The 13,885-nt window shown below is 61.3% G+C and overlaps 6 protein-coding genes across 6 annotated transcripts; 2 read left to right on the top strand and 4 right to left on the bottom strand.

Annotated features, from left to right (window-relative positions):
• Nucleotides 1-98: 98 nt before the first annotated feature.
• COLE_04600 (uncharacterized protein) lies at nucleotides 99-569 on the bottom strand (the record flags this gene model as incomplete). Its single annotated transcript, XM_018419902.2, has 1 exon — nucleotides 99-569. The coding sequence occupies one exon, from the start codon at nucleotides 567-569 to the stop codon at nucleotides 99-101; it is 471 nt and encodes a 156-aa protein (XP_018281181.1).
• A 770-nt stretch (nucleotides 570-1,339) lies between these two features.
• Nucleotides 1,340-4,078, top strand: COLE_04599 (uncharacterized protein; the record flags this gene model as incomplete). The annotated part of the gene is made up of 2 exons (XM_018425180.1): nucleotides 1,340-1,437; nucleotides 2,902-4,078. 2 exons carry the CDS (start codon nucleotides 1,340-1,342, stop codon nucleotides 4,076-4,078), a joined length of 1,275 nt encoding a protein of 424 aa, XP_018281180.1.
• A 1,426-nt stretch (nucleotides 4,079-5,504) lies between these two features.
• On the bottom strand, nucleotides 5,505-8,066 carry COLE_04598 (uncharacterized protein; the record flags this gene model as incomplete). The annotated part of the gene is made up of 8 exons (XM_018420234.2): nucleotides 5,505-5,855; nucleotides 5,889-6,150; nucleotides 6,189-6,501; nucleotides 6,539-6,877; nucleotides 6,915-7,121; nucleotides 7,544-7,763; nucleotides 7,798-7,852; nucleotides 7,996-8,066. 8 exons carry the CDS (start codon nucleotides 8,064-8,066, stop codon nucleotides 5,505-5,507), a joined length of 1,818 nt encoding a protein of 605 aa, XP_018281179.2.
• Nucleotides 8,067-8,703: 637 nt separating this feature from the next.
• Nucleotides 8,704-10,118, top strand: COLE_04597 (uncharacterized protein; the record flags this gene model as incomplete). The annotated part of the gene is made up of 2 exons (XM_018419899.2): nucleotides 8,704-9,145; nucleotides 9,178-10,118. 2 exons carry the CDS (start codon nucleotides 8,704-8,706, stop codon nucleotides 10,116-10,118), a joined length of 1,383 nt encoding a protein of 460 aa, XP_018281177.2.
• Nucleotides 10,119-10,144: 26 nt separating this feature from the next.
• Nucleotides 10,145-11,016, bottom strand: COLE_04596 (uncharacterized protein; the record flags this gene model as incomplete). The annotated part of the gene is made up of 3 exons (XM_018424937.1): nucleotides 10,145-10,366; nucleotides 10,398-10,630; nucleotides 10,662-11,016. The coding sequence occupies 3 exons, from the start codon at nucleotides 11,014-11,016 to the stop codon at nucleotides 10,145-10,147; spliced, it is 810 nt and encodes a 269-aa protein (XP_018281176.1).
• Nucleotides 11,017-11,776: 760 nt separating this feature from the next.
• On the bottom strand, nucleotides 11,777-13,353 carry COLE_04595 (uncharacterized protein; the record flags this gene model as incomplete). The annotated part of the gene is made up of 4 exons (XM_018422315.2): nucleotides 11,777-12,285; nucleotides 12,318-12,374; nucleotides 12,407-13,016; nucleotides 13,048-13,353. 4 exons carry the CDS (start codon nucleotides 13,351-13,353, stop codon nucleotides 11,777-11,779), a joined length of 1,482 nt encoding a protein of 493 aa, XP_018281175.1.
• Between the last annotated feature and the right edge of the window lie 532 nt (nucleotides 13,354-13,885).

Genomic DNA, 13,885 nt, shown 5'->3' with positions numbered 1-13,885 from the left:
CCTTTCCGATTCTATACCCAGCAAAGCCGAGACGCCAACGCCTCGGCCGACCTCGGCACTGACGACCAACGAGCCCGCCAACGCCGCGGCAGACTGTTTCAACGCCGCCCGCCAACTAGGCCGAGTGCCTGTTCGCAGGAGCCCGAGGCGCTACGCGCGCCCGACAAGGCATCGACCCGCCAACGCCTAGGCCGTGCCTGCGGCTTGACGTTAGTATAGAAGCAAGCTCGCCAAGGTCTGCAGGGTGCCCGCCAGCAGGGCCGAGACCTCGACTTCAACCTCCATTCGAGACGAGTCGACAAGGCCTGCCCGCCAGACAGGCCGTGCCCGCCAGCCAGGTCGAGGCCTGCGTCCATTTTCCATCCTGCTCGCTGCGTTGCGCGAGCACGTCCGCGACCCACGAAACATACCCACACCACATACCCATGCCTGCACCCATACCCACGCATACCAGGGTCGCTGTCCGGCGCGGCGGTCAGCCAGCGCCACCCCGAGCCTCTGGACGATCTACGATCGCACGCCGAGGGAAGGGGGGACGACGGGATGTCTGTAGTAGCTAGACTAGGCATAGTTTACTGCTCCGCTTTGCGCTCGTATTTTTGCGTCGCTTCCATTTGTCCTGCGAGGCAAGCATTGCTGTCTCCGCTTCAGGTATGTCCTTCGTTCGGCTGGATGCCCGTGTCCTGGGTGTGGCGCGGATCGCGTGCGCATCGGTTCGTGGCGCCGATCCTGCCACATCTGTAAGACGTCTCGCCACCAAGAGGGATTGAGAAGACTTGCCAGGAATAGCTCCATATAGATCCTACCACTTTGATGAAAGTCCCGCCCTGGCCAGCGGACCATTCACCAAGATCCACGCTTCCCCCACCCGCTGACGGCGCCTTGTGCGCCTGTCCAGTGGACATGGCCACCCGGGAAGACTAGGAGATCCATAGAATGCTGCGAATGGCCGCCGCCACGGCGCCGCCGGCTCCATGGAAGCATGGAAGAATGGAAGATGGAAGCATGGTGCTCCGTCGGATCTGGTGGGGCCCGCCCTGCGCCACTGCTTCGCCGCCGACCCGGGATGTCGGACAGGCCGGTAATTCTCGGTGCATCGTTTCGCTCGCTGGCTATGCGCGAGTGGGAGGTTGGGCGCCACAGTGGAGTGAGGTCTGTCCGAATCAGCCACCCGAGACGGAGCTTGCGGTTCTGGAAGCATCGTCATGGGAGTTCCGTCTGACATCCATACACTGACATCGTACTCCGCCCTCGAAATCGAGGTCAGCATGTCAGTCTGTTAAGCTGGTCAGCCTCATGCTATTGCAGACGTACGCCAAGGATCGCCATCGTCATCCCCATGGGGAGAAAGCTGTTCTGTTGGCCAGCGTCGCCGGCCAAGGCTGCCAAATTGCAGGCTCAGGACGGGGACGCCACCAGGGACGCCGGCGTGTCAGCGTAGGCGGAGGGTTCTCCGTCCCAAACGCTGGCGTGGGAGACGCCACGCTTGGCAGTAGTGTGGAGCTTCCGCTCAAGATGGGCAGGGCACCGACGAGCGCGGAGCGGACGTGGCGGCGTGATGTCACCTGAGTAAGACCGATCCGGAGTACGGAGACGCAACGCCACGCAACGCCGAGCTGGCCGGCGCGGGCAGCCGGGTCGGACAAGTACGCGATGGGACCAAACAAGGCGACACACCGGCATGCGCGTTAAAGGTGCCTCGTACACGTCCATTATCACTTTGCGTGGGCCAGCACCGCTGTGAAGGGGGAGGAGGTGCGGTGGGAGGGTGAGAGAGGTGCAGGGGATGGGCGAGTTGGTCTAGCGTGCCTGGGATGCTAAGGTTTCCAGCGCTGCGTCACTCATTCTGACACACGACCCGGGTTTACCGTCGCTTCGGGGGATGCGCCGCTGCTCTGCCTGGCGCCCGGCGGAACCAGAACATGGGATACTCTGCAGAGTGAGAGCGGAAGAGGGTCCGCTCACTCATGCTTGGCTGTTTGACAGAGCTGGCCCCTGCCAATTGAGAGACCAAACCGACCCAAAGTCCAAACCCCGGTCTACTGCCAAGCTGCCAACTGCTATCTTTGCCAACTGCCAACGACGGAGATCTACGCATTTTGCACACGAACAACGACGCAACGATAAGCGACGCAGTGAGAACACATGCCGCAAAGAACGTCGTATGATTGAGCAGCGGCCGGAGAGAGCCGGGGCGGAGCTCTGGCCGGCAGGAGGCGGCAGAGACATGTTTGGGGAGGAACATGGCATGCAGGGCAGATCAGGGATCTACCACTTTCAGGCACGTCAGGTGGGAGGTGTGGCGCCAAGCTCTCTTCTGTGTTTCTCCATGCTCACCCCATCAGCGCCGCACAATTGCTCAACCGCTGCCGGCACCCCAGTTCCTCTCCTCCTGCCCTTCGGCGCCTGTACTCCTGCAGGCCTGCAGGATCCGAGCATGTCCCGTGCACCGAGACGGAGGGCAGAGTTTCCGTCCTTTCACCCTCTCCTTCTCGAGCCTGAGGGCGCCCGCCGTACGTCGCCGTAGGACGCATGTGGTAAATCTGAAAATAGGGGTATGCCGCACATATGGGCAGCCAGGCAGCATCGAGCTTTGAGCACACGACGGACAACCATCGCTCATAGATAGCAGGCCCCATCGCATCTCGTCTTCCCATCGCCCATCCGTCTACTCGTCGTCGTCTCCACCACTCCGCCACTGCTCAACGGGCGCTTGCCCACGGCCTCGGGTCGCTTCATTACATTCTCCACTCTACGCTCTACGCTTCTCCCCTCTACTCGCCACTCATTTACGCCCTCCCATCCCACCATGTTTTAAGTACGGCTTACCTTATCCACACCACTCAACCAACCCACCCCATCCCACCCACCATCCACAATGTCGACGTCGGCCATTCCTAGCGGCAGCGCTCTGTTCGCGTCGCCGCTGTCGAGCAGCCCCGCTCCCAAGCGGGTCGCGGGCACGCTCGAGCCTTTGCACATCACCAAGCTCGAGCCTCTCTGCTTCACCAAGGTCCCGCTCTCCCCTGCCTGTCGCTCCGCCTCAGCATCCACCGACTGTGAAAGCGCACTCAGCGATGTGGGCGCCGACCTCAGCCGCTCTCCCTCGCTCCTCACTTCGCTCATGCAGAGCCAGGCCCGCCGCTCGGCCCTCACCACCCCGGCGACTACGCCGGGCGTATCGCCCACCACGACTCCCGCCCCTCTGCCAGGCACATCGCGCCCCATCCTCCGCCGCTGCTCGAGTGGTGCCGTCTCTGACGCGCACCCCGAAGAACCTGCGGCCGTGGAGGGCCTCGCCCGCCGCCGCTCGTGTCTCAAATTCGCCGTCACCCCTCGCCCCCTGCAGCTCCCCAACCGCTCCATTTCCGCCACGTCCTCAAGGCGAGCCTCTGGCGCCTCTTCCCGCCTCACCTCTCCACGTTGCGCGACCCCCGCGCTCGAAGAGGACGACGAGGACGAGCCGGCCACGCCCGCCTTCGACTCCGACGACGCAGGATACCAGGAGGACAGCGAAGACGGGTTCACCTCTGACGAGGACGGCCCGCCGCTCGTGCCCCAGGCGCAGTGGCCGCCGGCGTGGGGCAAGCAGGGCGCGACGCCCGCGCCCGCCCCGATCCTGTGGACCGCCGCGCGCCGCGCAGCCGACCTAGCCGAGCCCTCGACGGACGATTGCGAGCCCGTGCCGCGCAGAGCGCGCGTCCGCATCCGCGACGAAGACACCTCCACGCGCGCGAGAGGCCGCTGCTCGCGCCACCGCTCCCCGCCCCCGTCGCACATCGAGGAGCTCACCGCGCCGCCCGCCGCACGCTCCCCCTCCGCAGCCGACCTGTGCCGCCGGCGCAGCGGCGCCCCCGGCTGGCGCTCGGACGACTGCGCGCGCCCGCGCGTCGCCTTCCACCGCACCGCCAGCCAGCCGGCGCGCCCACGCGTCCAGTTCGCCGTGACGCAGCGCACGTGCAGCATGGTCGTGCGCCGCGACTCGGCGCCCGCCGCCGGCGTGGACGAGGTGCACGTCCTCGCGGACACGAGCGCCCAGGCGTGCCCCCTCGCAAAGCTCCGTGCCCTCACCTCGTAATATCCCGCTGGGAGTAATCTTGTAGACCAGATGTTGTACCCATGTCACAACGATTGCGATGATCGAGCGGTTGGTGGTTGATTGAGGTTGGTGGTTGGTGGTTGGTGATGGTGTCGAAAGTGAAAGGCGCCCGTGATCGGGCGCTTCGCAGCTTCTTTATACAACGTCTGGATCGATCGCCACGGTCACTGCGCAGGTTGCTAACGCACCGCCACAATAGCGTTCTGGGACGACGTGGCCGGCCTGGATCTTACCTACCGCTAATAAGTTGCGGCACGAAGAGCTGTAGTAACATTGAGTTCTCGCCTCCCTCTCGCTCATGCCAAGAGCCGCCTCATCTAGATTTGGAGCAGTGCTCTCGCACTGACATGATAAGCTAAGCGAGGAAATGGGCGGGAAGGCGGTGGAAGCATCAGAAGCGAGAGCATTCCGAGATTCTCGCTGTCTCTCGATCGGTACCTGCAACGCCTGATGGTGCACCAAAACGGCGGATTTTCGGACGCATGATCGCTCGCGCCGCTGTGCTCTGCATCTTGGAGACGGAGGTGTGTCGTTAGGAGCAACGGACCGCCATGGACAGCGCTCGCGCTGGGCTCGGTCCGTCGTCGAAGGGAAGCCTATGCTGTAGACATTGGAGCGTCGGTGTGGCCGTGCTCACTCTTCGGCGCGTGGGCAGCTTCATTCTCTACAGCAGGTCAGCTGACACCTGCCCAAGCACTCTTGTGGCGAGGCGCTCCCGCACGCATCTTGCAATTACACGCTGGAGGTTGCGGGACGAGCAGTGGTGCGCTACACTGGGCCGAGCAGTGGTGCGGTGTAGCGCTCTCTGCATCATGTGGTTTACCCCACCAGCTATCGGATCTTGCAATCAGCCGCCCCAATTCTGCATTCATGAACACGGTGTACATGCCCATGACGCTTGGTAGCTGGAGGGTTACTAGAGAATCCGCCCTCAACCCGCACGGGCTGGAGTAGTATAGCCCCAGATCTCTTCCCACGCTGCGTGCTATTCATGACGCTGACATTGGCGCTGACAGTATACAGTACAACGGCAGGGCGCAGTGGCAGCGCGACCACCAGATCGTCTAGATGCCACTCGCGGCGTTGGTGAACGCGACACAGCTCTCGCGTTGATGCGGAACGCGACAGCAGCGCATAGTCTTAACACAAGATGCTACAGATGTGTTCCTGGGCAGATAAGGCGAGTTTTCTAGAAGAACCCGTTCAGCTGCCCACTAACGTCGTACCCTGCGAGCGGAATGGTTTGCTGGCTGAGCAGCGACCTAACGAAGTCGTCGAAAGACTCGTCCCCGCCCGCAGTCCAGCCTGGCTCGTGATACGATCTGATGTCAGCTATCGAATCGCGGAACTGGCCCGCAGTAAAGCCATCTGGTGAGAGGTAGACATCCAAGTGCGGAGAAGACACTCACGGCTCGTCCGCTCGGGGCCCATCCCAGCCTCTCTCGATCCCCAATAGCGCGGGCACCTCCCGGCTCGCCTGCGCACACTGATCCAATAGGCCGCGCAATACTGCCGCCTGTTGCCGGCCCGCCTTCCACGTGCACCCGATGTCCTCAAGAAAACCTAGGCAGACATGGACCTTCTGCATTGCCGCAGCAGTCTGAGATGGCAACCCTGCCTGCGCTGCGGCCAGTAAGAAACTGGTGCCCGCCGAGTAGATGATTGCCGATAGTGTTGGGGGCGTGAAGCGCAAAGAGTGCTGCTCACCCCAGAGCGCGACCAGTTGGACGATTCTCAAGGCAGCTTGGTGACATCGCTGATGTTAGCTCGCGTGAGCAGTAATCCCTACCGTCATGGCAATTAGGCCGATCTTCTCGAAAGGGCCATCTGGCACAGCCCTGGTCACCTGGGAGAAGGGTTGATAGAGCAGGATCACGGTCCATGAGAACGCAAGATGGCCCATCAGGATGTGGGGCAGCACGGGGTCGGCCCTGGTGGGATCGACATGGAGGCACGCAGGCATCCCCTCCAAGATGCGATCAAGTGTGTCACTGAAGCGCTCAACAGTCCCGTTCTCGACTAATGCTGACTTGTCGGATCGCCCCGCATATCTGGGAGTAAGCGAGGTGCATGGGGGTTAAACACTCACAGCGTTCGCGTGATCTCCGTGCAGGCCTGCATAAGGATGGCGGTGTGTACGAAGGCCGTGCTCAAGTAGCTTTTCTGAGGCGGTACGGACTGCCGTAGGCCCTGGGGCCACATCCAGAGCATGTCGTCTGTTGCTGGATCGGCAGTCGGGAGGGGCAAAGAGTACTCCATCATAATGGGCTTGCGGCCAATGTACTGCGCCCATAGTGCCTCTTGACAGTAGCATGTCCAGAATGTGACATCACGCTGGACGGCGGACTCGTGGTCGAGCTTGCCTTTGGCCACAAGAGGGCGGGTATCCACATTCAGACCAACTGAGGTCAGTTACCACGCATGGAATGCCTGACTCACGCGCATAGCACACGCGGGTGGCGAGGCCCTGGTACACCCAGCCGAGGGAATAGTCGCCCATGGTGCTCGCCCAGCTTGCACGGATCGCCAGACCTTGAACCGTTCCAACACAGGGCATGGAGCACTCTCGGTCCAGAGTGCGGTCCCCTTCGGTCGCAAACAGTCGCCGGGTGGTCTGCGCGCGCAAGTGCTCTTCGTCACTGAACGCCAGTCCAACAGCAAGGATGTAGTTGTGTAGGAGGGGGGAGTAATTAGGTGTAGCGACAGGCAGCTCGGATACCTCAGTCCACTGCGCGGCTTCCATGTCGCGGTAGAACAGATGGGGGGTAACCCGTTGCGCTTTGACCTCAGCGGACAAAACCAGACGACAACTCACCCCAACATCCAAAATAGCGGAAGAACCGATCGAGGGCCATGTCGTGCTGCTCCCTCGTCAAGAAAAAGTCTGGAAGGAAGCGCGCAAAGCCAGCCTGTTCCTGTTGGTGTGGCTCAGACGCAGGCTCAGGCATTCTAGAATGTCGAAATGCAGACTGCGGTCCATGAAGGCGCAATCGTCCTCGCTCGTCTTGCACCTGCTCGTGAGCTGCTGTCCATCGTCTCTTCCCGACTCCCTTCTTACCATCATGTCGTCGATGTCACCGGGCAAATCCAACGGCGACTGAGTTTGTTGGGCTCGACTTGGAGTTGTGCGACCGTGTGATGTCTGAGTCGGTGGGGACTGTGATGTGCCATGCAGTGGGATGCCTTCAGTGTTGGGGCCCATGTTCGGTCGCGGTGGAGCGAGGCCGGATGGCCCGGCGCGCCCCAAGTATCTGTCCCGCATCCCACCCATTCCAATGTCCTGGCGAAACGATGTCGGCGGGGACATTAACGTCCCGGCTCCGGCGCCAGCCTGCGGTGGGGGAAAGGGCCCGGATACCCCATGCGATTGCTCGAAGTATGCCTGCTGGCTTGGCCCCGCAACATCTTGTGGTTGCAATGGACGTTGCTGGTGCTGTGGCTGATGCTGGTGCTGTTGCGAGGGCGACTGGTAGTAAGGTGGGGCTGGGGCGCGAGAGAAGCTGCCAGTGTCGCTGCCGGCAGTTGGTGCGCCTTCCACGCTATCCCCTCCATGCTGTCTCTGCAGTTGTTCTTCCAGCTCTTGGACGCGTTGTCGCAGCGAGTTGGCCTCGTTGCGCGATACAGCGCGTCGCCAGTCCGTCTTGGTTGTCCACACGCACTCATCCTTTTGTCAGCAAGCTCACCAGCAGAGGAGCTACCTTGTAAGCAGCACAGGTCGAGCATACAGGCGGCTGCCCGTCGCACTTCTTCTTCCTGCGGCATGAGTAAACGAGCCATGCACCTGCCCATGTCCACCACGTCTACGTGCTCTTTCAGCTCGCCTCTGCTCACCATCGCTCACGAGACATGTCGAGCATGCGAGTGCTTTCGACGACATCATCCTGGCCCCCACTCACCGTTGCCGACAGTTTATGCAGGCCTGTGACACATTGTGCCGCCTTCGTGGGGGTGACTGCGATGAGCGCATGTCAGATAGCCGCCCTAAGAAGAATGATAAGGATGCAAGGTGCTTGAGAGAGATGATGTTGAAAGGCAGAATGCTATGTCCGGCGAATCGCTCATGACCGGGTCGATGACGGAATCCAAGCGGACGCTCTCGCGCGGACTGCCCCAGGCACGTGATGTGCGTGGCACTTTGCGCTCTCTCACGCACAAATATGATCATCAACAACTCTTTCAATTGTACATCCGACCATCACCAGTCCCCCATGAGCCCCAACTAACGATATTAACCGTGATTAACTGCGTCGCATGCTCTTTTCCCCACGGGCCGCCGGGCTCTCGGCGGACAGGAGCAGGGACCATGCCCGACAAGAGCGGAACAAGGGGAACGGCATAGCGTCACTAAGCTCTGCCAGGGTCATGCTCTCGGCAATCAGCCGCAACTTTCCGCCTGGCCTCAGCAAAAGTCTTTTCCGCACGTGTCCGCCCGACAGCCCCGCCTCCACCGGCAAGCATCGAGTCAGATCCAACTCCGCTCACATCGGTAGTTCCGGACCGCGTAAATATGTGATGGAGCCGCATGCTAGCGCGTATGCTAGCGCGTGAGCTTGCCCTGCTCTCAATCTTGATCTTGCCCATCTCTCAACAATGCCACGATGGCGATGAACGCAAAACAAGAGAAACTTGACAACTACGGCCTCACACCCGTCCACCCCGACCATGACGAGCCTGCCGGCCTCCTCGCCCGCCAGCTGAGCCGTGAGGCGTATGCCGAGACGGCGGAGGCCGCACGGGAATCACATACCGACATCGGGCCCCCGCCTGACGGCGGCGTTGCGGCCTGGAGTGCCGTCGGCGCGGCAAGCTGCGTCCTCCTCGTAGTCTTCGGCTTCTCCACATCCATGGGCCAACTACAAGCCTACTACCTCGAGAACCAGCTACGGGGACGCTCCAAGGCCGACGTCGCATGGCTTGGCTCGATCCAGTCCATGCTCATTTACACGGGTTCGCTCTATGCAGGTCGATTGTTCGATGCGTACGGGCCTGAGCGCCTCATGTGGACCGGCACGGTCCTCCTCACCGGATCCTTCATTTCCATGGCCTGTGAGTTCACGCGCGGGCTAACCTGACCCCAGTCTGCACCCAATATTGGCAGTTTCTTCTTGCGCACATGCTCTTCGGGATCGGTGGCACAACGGTGTACTCGCCCTCCACCTCCATCTCAGGACACTGGTTCGCGCGTCGCCGCGGTACAGCCGTCAGTGTCGTGATCACTGGCGCTGGCTTGGGCGGTATCGCCTACCCCCTCCTGATGCGCGAGCTATTCATCCGCCTCTCCTTCCGCAACACCCTCTTCGTGCTCGCCGGCTTCACCTTCGCCGCCATGATTCCCGCTTGCACGATCATGCACGCGCGCCTGCCGCGGCGCAAGCCACCGCCCTGGTCCATCTTCAAAGAACCGTGGAAGGAGGCACCTTACGTGTGCCTCGTTACCGGCGCGGCGGTTTGGCTGACCAACGTTTTCACACCCTACTTCAACGCGCCCGTGCTTGCCGCGACGAACCGCCTCAGCCCTGAGGTGACATCGTACGCCGTCCTCATCCTGCAGTCCGGCTCCTTCGTGGGACGCATCATCGTCGGACCGCTGGCGGACAGGGTGGGCGTGTGGAGCGTCTTTGGGGCCATGTCGTTCCTCTCGTCGCTGTTCATCCTCGCGCTCTGGACCGGCGACGTGGGGCCCGGCGCGGCTATCGCCGGTCTTATTCTTTTCGGCATGACCTCCGGTGGGTGGATGACCATGGTGACAGCCGCCACGAGCGCTATCTCCCCCGTCACGCAGATCGGTATGCGGATCGGCATGTTGTGGACGTTCGCCGCCATCCCCAACCTCGTCGGCCCCGTCATCAGCGGTGCGCTCATCGGCGCGGCTGGCGGAAAATTCATCTACGCAGGCCTGTTCACGGGCCTGATGATGTTTGTGGGCTCGGGGATCATGGTCGCACCACACTTGATAAAGTGGTGGCGGGAGAGGGGGACGCCCAAAGATGGCGAGAGCACGGCCAGCACGAACCCATAGCACTGTATCTTAGACCCTTGCATAATCTACTCATCTTGGATATCCTCGATGCGCCAGTCGAGGCACAGCATCTTGCCGGGCGCGTGCCCGATCACTACGCCCTCGATGTGCGAGTTGATCACGACGAGCTGGGGCGTCACGCCGCACGCCCAGAACACAGGTACCTCGCCGTCACGGATTATGGGTGCGTCGCCGTACTCTGGCTTGTTGATGTCGTTGATACCCAACTTTTCGATCGCATCCCACCCCTGACGTCAGCGATTCCTAGCGTCTACTCACCCAGGCGATCGGCTCGCCGTGCGTGCGCACGTACGGCCGGGTGATGGTTCGCACCCGCTCGACCTGTTCTGGGGGGTAGGGGCGCATGGACACAACGGTGTTTCCCGAGAACACGCCGCTTGGCATAAGCGGCACACTAGTGCGATACATCGGCACGTTGCGGTCCTCGTCGATGTGCCGCACGCCGAGCCCCGCGTCTTGCAGCGCGTCCTCGAATGTGAACGAGCACCCGACTTTCATCAGCGCGGCCGGCGATGCACTCACTCAGAAACGCGACACTGTCCTCACCCCAATAGTTCACCACATCATCCACTTCTTCGACGAACTTTCCGTCGCGGTAGACTTTGTACCCCGGGATATCGGTGGTGATGTCCGCGCCGTCCGCGACGCCTGCAGGAAATCCCTTATCGCCCGTCGCCCGGCTCTCCGCCAACAACGGGCACGAGACCGGGTTGCGCGCACACAGGCGGCGGAAGTCGGCGGCGTACTTCGCCGGCAAGATAAGGAGGTTGGCCTGCACGTGCCCTGGACACATGCCGGACGTGTTTCCGCGCAGCCTGCCGGAGCGTGCGTACTCGCGCGCCTCGGTCGGCGAGGAGGGAGAGAGGGAGCGCGTCATATCTGTGTTCTGGTGGCGGCATCGTGTCATGGCGAAGGTTATAATGGATACGACGAGAAGCACGCTCGATGCGATCCGTTATCGTCGGGTGTCACCGTTGCGGAGCGGTGACTTCGTGGAGCGGAGACTGGGCGCAAGGGCGGAACGCGGAATCACGGCGGGTGGGCAGTCACCCCACTTCGGCGGAGACGGCTGTCGGACGAGGCCACATGAAGCATGCATTCCACGGCTGGCTCGTGGTGGAGCGCTGGTCGTTCTCGGCCGAGATGGCAAAATCGAAGACAGAGGCGCGAAGGCGGCGTCGCTTCTTTCGTGCGACGTGAAGCGTCAGTTCAGCTGACATCACAACGGATGGAGGATATGCCTCTGACCTCCAGCGCACCCACCGTTGTGTGACACAGTAGTGTCAGAGTGCGGAAATCTCATAATCGCGTACAAGCGTGTGGAAATCTTACATTCTCGTCTAAAGCTCGACCGGGGGCTCAGTAGGCATGGAAATCACCTCAAGAGGACAGCTGTGCTTGTGTCTTCGCTGTAAAGGTGAGGGCAGGAACCACTGCGAAACGCTTTACGTCTGGCAACGGCCGTGGTGACCTGTTTCCAGCAAACTCAAGCAACCACCACTGGATAAACATTGACAAGAATTCTTTGCATGAACAACGTCCTTACTTATTGCCCCTTTGTCCTTGCTCAGTTGATCTACAAACGCAACACCTTTTGGCAACTCCAACCCCCTGCCTCTGCCACCAGTTCCACATCCTCAGAGCGCGTAGCGGAACGAGTAGTGGTGGTCGCCCGTGATGCCCGCGACGTCGACCTCGTCCTTCTCCTCAGCGGTCATCCTGTCGCGCGCCGCATTCCTGCTCCGCCAAATAAAGTATTCCGCGGTCATCCCCGCAATGGCCAGCACCCAGAAAGCGAGCGACACACCGTGCCCGATGAGATACCGCGGCTTGTCGACCGAGCGGTAGATCTGGCCGGCAACAACACCGCCGGTGTTTCCCACCGTTTGCTGCAAGCCGACGGAGACGGAGCGCTTGCGGAAGCCCGCGACGTTCTGTCCGAGCCAGGTGACGTGCAACCCCACGCAGATGTAGATGCCAGCGCCGGCGAGGAAGCAACCGACGAGCTGGCCGCCGACTGTCGGCGGGTAGCCGATGAGGACGGCGTAGCCGACAGCCGTGACGATTGCGAGTGGCAGTAGCACGAAGTAGCGTACACTGTAGCGCATCGAGATGAGGGCGCCGACGAGGTAAGTGAGGGCACAGACTGGCGTTAGAAGAGTTGTTACAGCGGCTTACAGAAGTAGACGGGTGCGGTGATGCCCTGCGAGGCGATGCGGTCGAAGCCGAACTGGTCTTGGGTCAGCAGGATCAAGAGTGAGACTCACTGATGATGACCACGAGGAACGTGCTGTAGCCGTAGAGGCAGACGTCGAGGCCCAGCTGTACGAACCCCGAGAGCCAGATAACCGGGTCGGTGAACGCTTTGCGGATCTCCGCCCAGCTGAACCCGTCGTCGTGGTTGAATGCAGCCTCTTGCGCCTGCCGCACGCTCATCATCCACTTTTCGCGCTCGTTGAGATACCGCGCGCTCTGGTACGTGTTGGCGATACAGAAGAAAACGACGATTCCGACGAGGATCGTGAGCGCGCCCTCAATGATGTACAGCCACTGCCAGCCGCGCAGGCCCTGCAGGCCGTCCATCTTGAGGAAGCCAGCGGCGATGAGGCCACCAAGGACGCCGGAAATCGCCGATGACATGTATAGGTAGCAGAGCCGAAGGGCGAGCTCTTCGCGCCGGTAAAATGTTGTCATGTAGAGCACGAGGCACGGGGAGAGGGCGGCCTCGCACATTCCCAGCAGGAGACGGCAAGCGAGCACCTGCGCGTAGTTCCTGCAGAAGCCGTTGGCAAGAGAGATACCGCCCCAGATAATGACGACTGCGGGGATCAAACGCTTGGGCTTGAGGCTGCGGAGGAGGATGGTAGCTGGCGTTTCCTGGGGTGAGCGACGTTGGAGCTGAACCTACGAAGATGACATAGGTAACGTAGAAGATGGACGTGGCGACACTCAAGCCGTTGGCTGGAAAGTTCAAGTCCTCTGTCATTCCTCCCACGGCGGCATTGCCGATGTTGGCGCGGTCAAGGAACGCGATGAGATACAAGCCCATTGCGACTGGCGCAATGTGCCGGTCGAGCTTCCACACGAGATGCTTCTCCTCGTCCTTGTCGAGCTCGTTGGCCGCGAGCGCCTCGATGTGCGCCGACTCGCTCTGCTCGCCCTTGGCGTCGAGGTCCACGACCTCGATGGTAGTCTGTTCTTCCTTCGCTGCCATGATGAGTCGGTCAGGCAATGGTGGTGAGTTGAGACAGACGTCAGCACTGTTTTATGGATGGTTGCGTCTGATAACAAGCATTAGCGCAGCATCGTCGTATCGCGAGATGAATGCGGAAAGCGGAATCGCAGCGGCGCGCTAATGAATAGACAATGGGGAAGCGAGAAGCGGGTGAGGTGTGTTTCAGTCTCCACGTGAGGCACCTACAGCCGAGGAATGACATGAATGGTGGGCATGCCGTAGATGATGCTATACTGGGGCCCGTCCGGCTCAGCGTCCCCTGGGCTGTGACGTGCAACAGATAAGTGGGGGAGGCTCTCCGCGCGGTGTGACGCTGCACAGGTGTCGATTCCGGATAACCGACCGCTGGCATTCCGTCGGCTGCGCGCTCCGGTCTGATTGCGAGCGAGCGGTGGTGTTACCTGCGGTCGTGTTGCGCTCCGCGGATACGTGCGGGCTGTCATGGCGAATGGACATAGAGCACAACTGTGAGGAGATAGTTTGCCGAGCTCAAAGGTTGCGTTATTCTCGA

The sequence above is a fragment of the Cutaneotrichosporon oleaginosum genome (assembly GCF_008065305.1).
Source record: "Cutaneotrichosporon oleaginosum strain ATCC 20508 chromosome Unknown ATCC20508_contig04, whole genome shotgun sequence".
NCBI classification, from domain to species: Eukaryota; Fungi; Basidiomycota; class Tremellomycetes; order Trichosporonales; family Trichosporonaceae; genus Cutaneotrichosporon; species Cutaneotrichosporon oleaginosum.
This window is presented reverse-complemented; position numbering and strand designations above follow the sequence as displayed.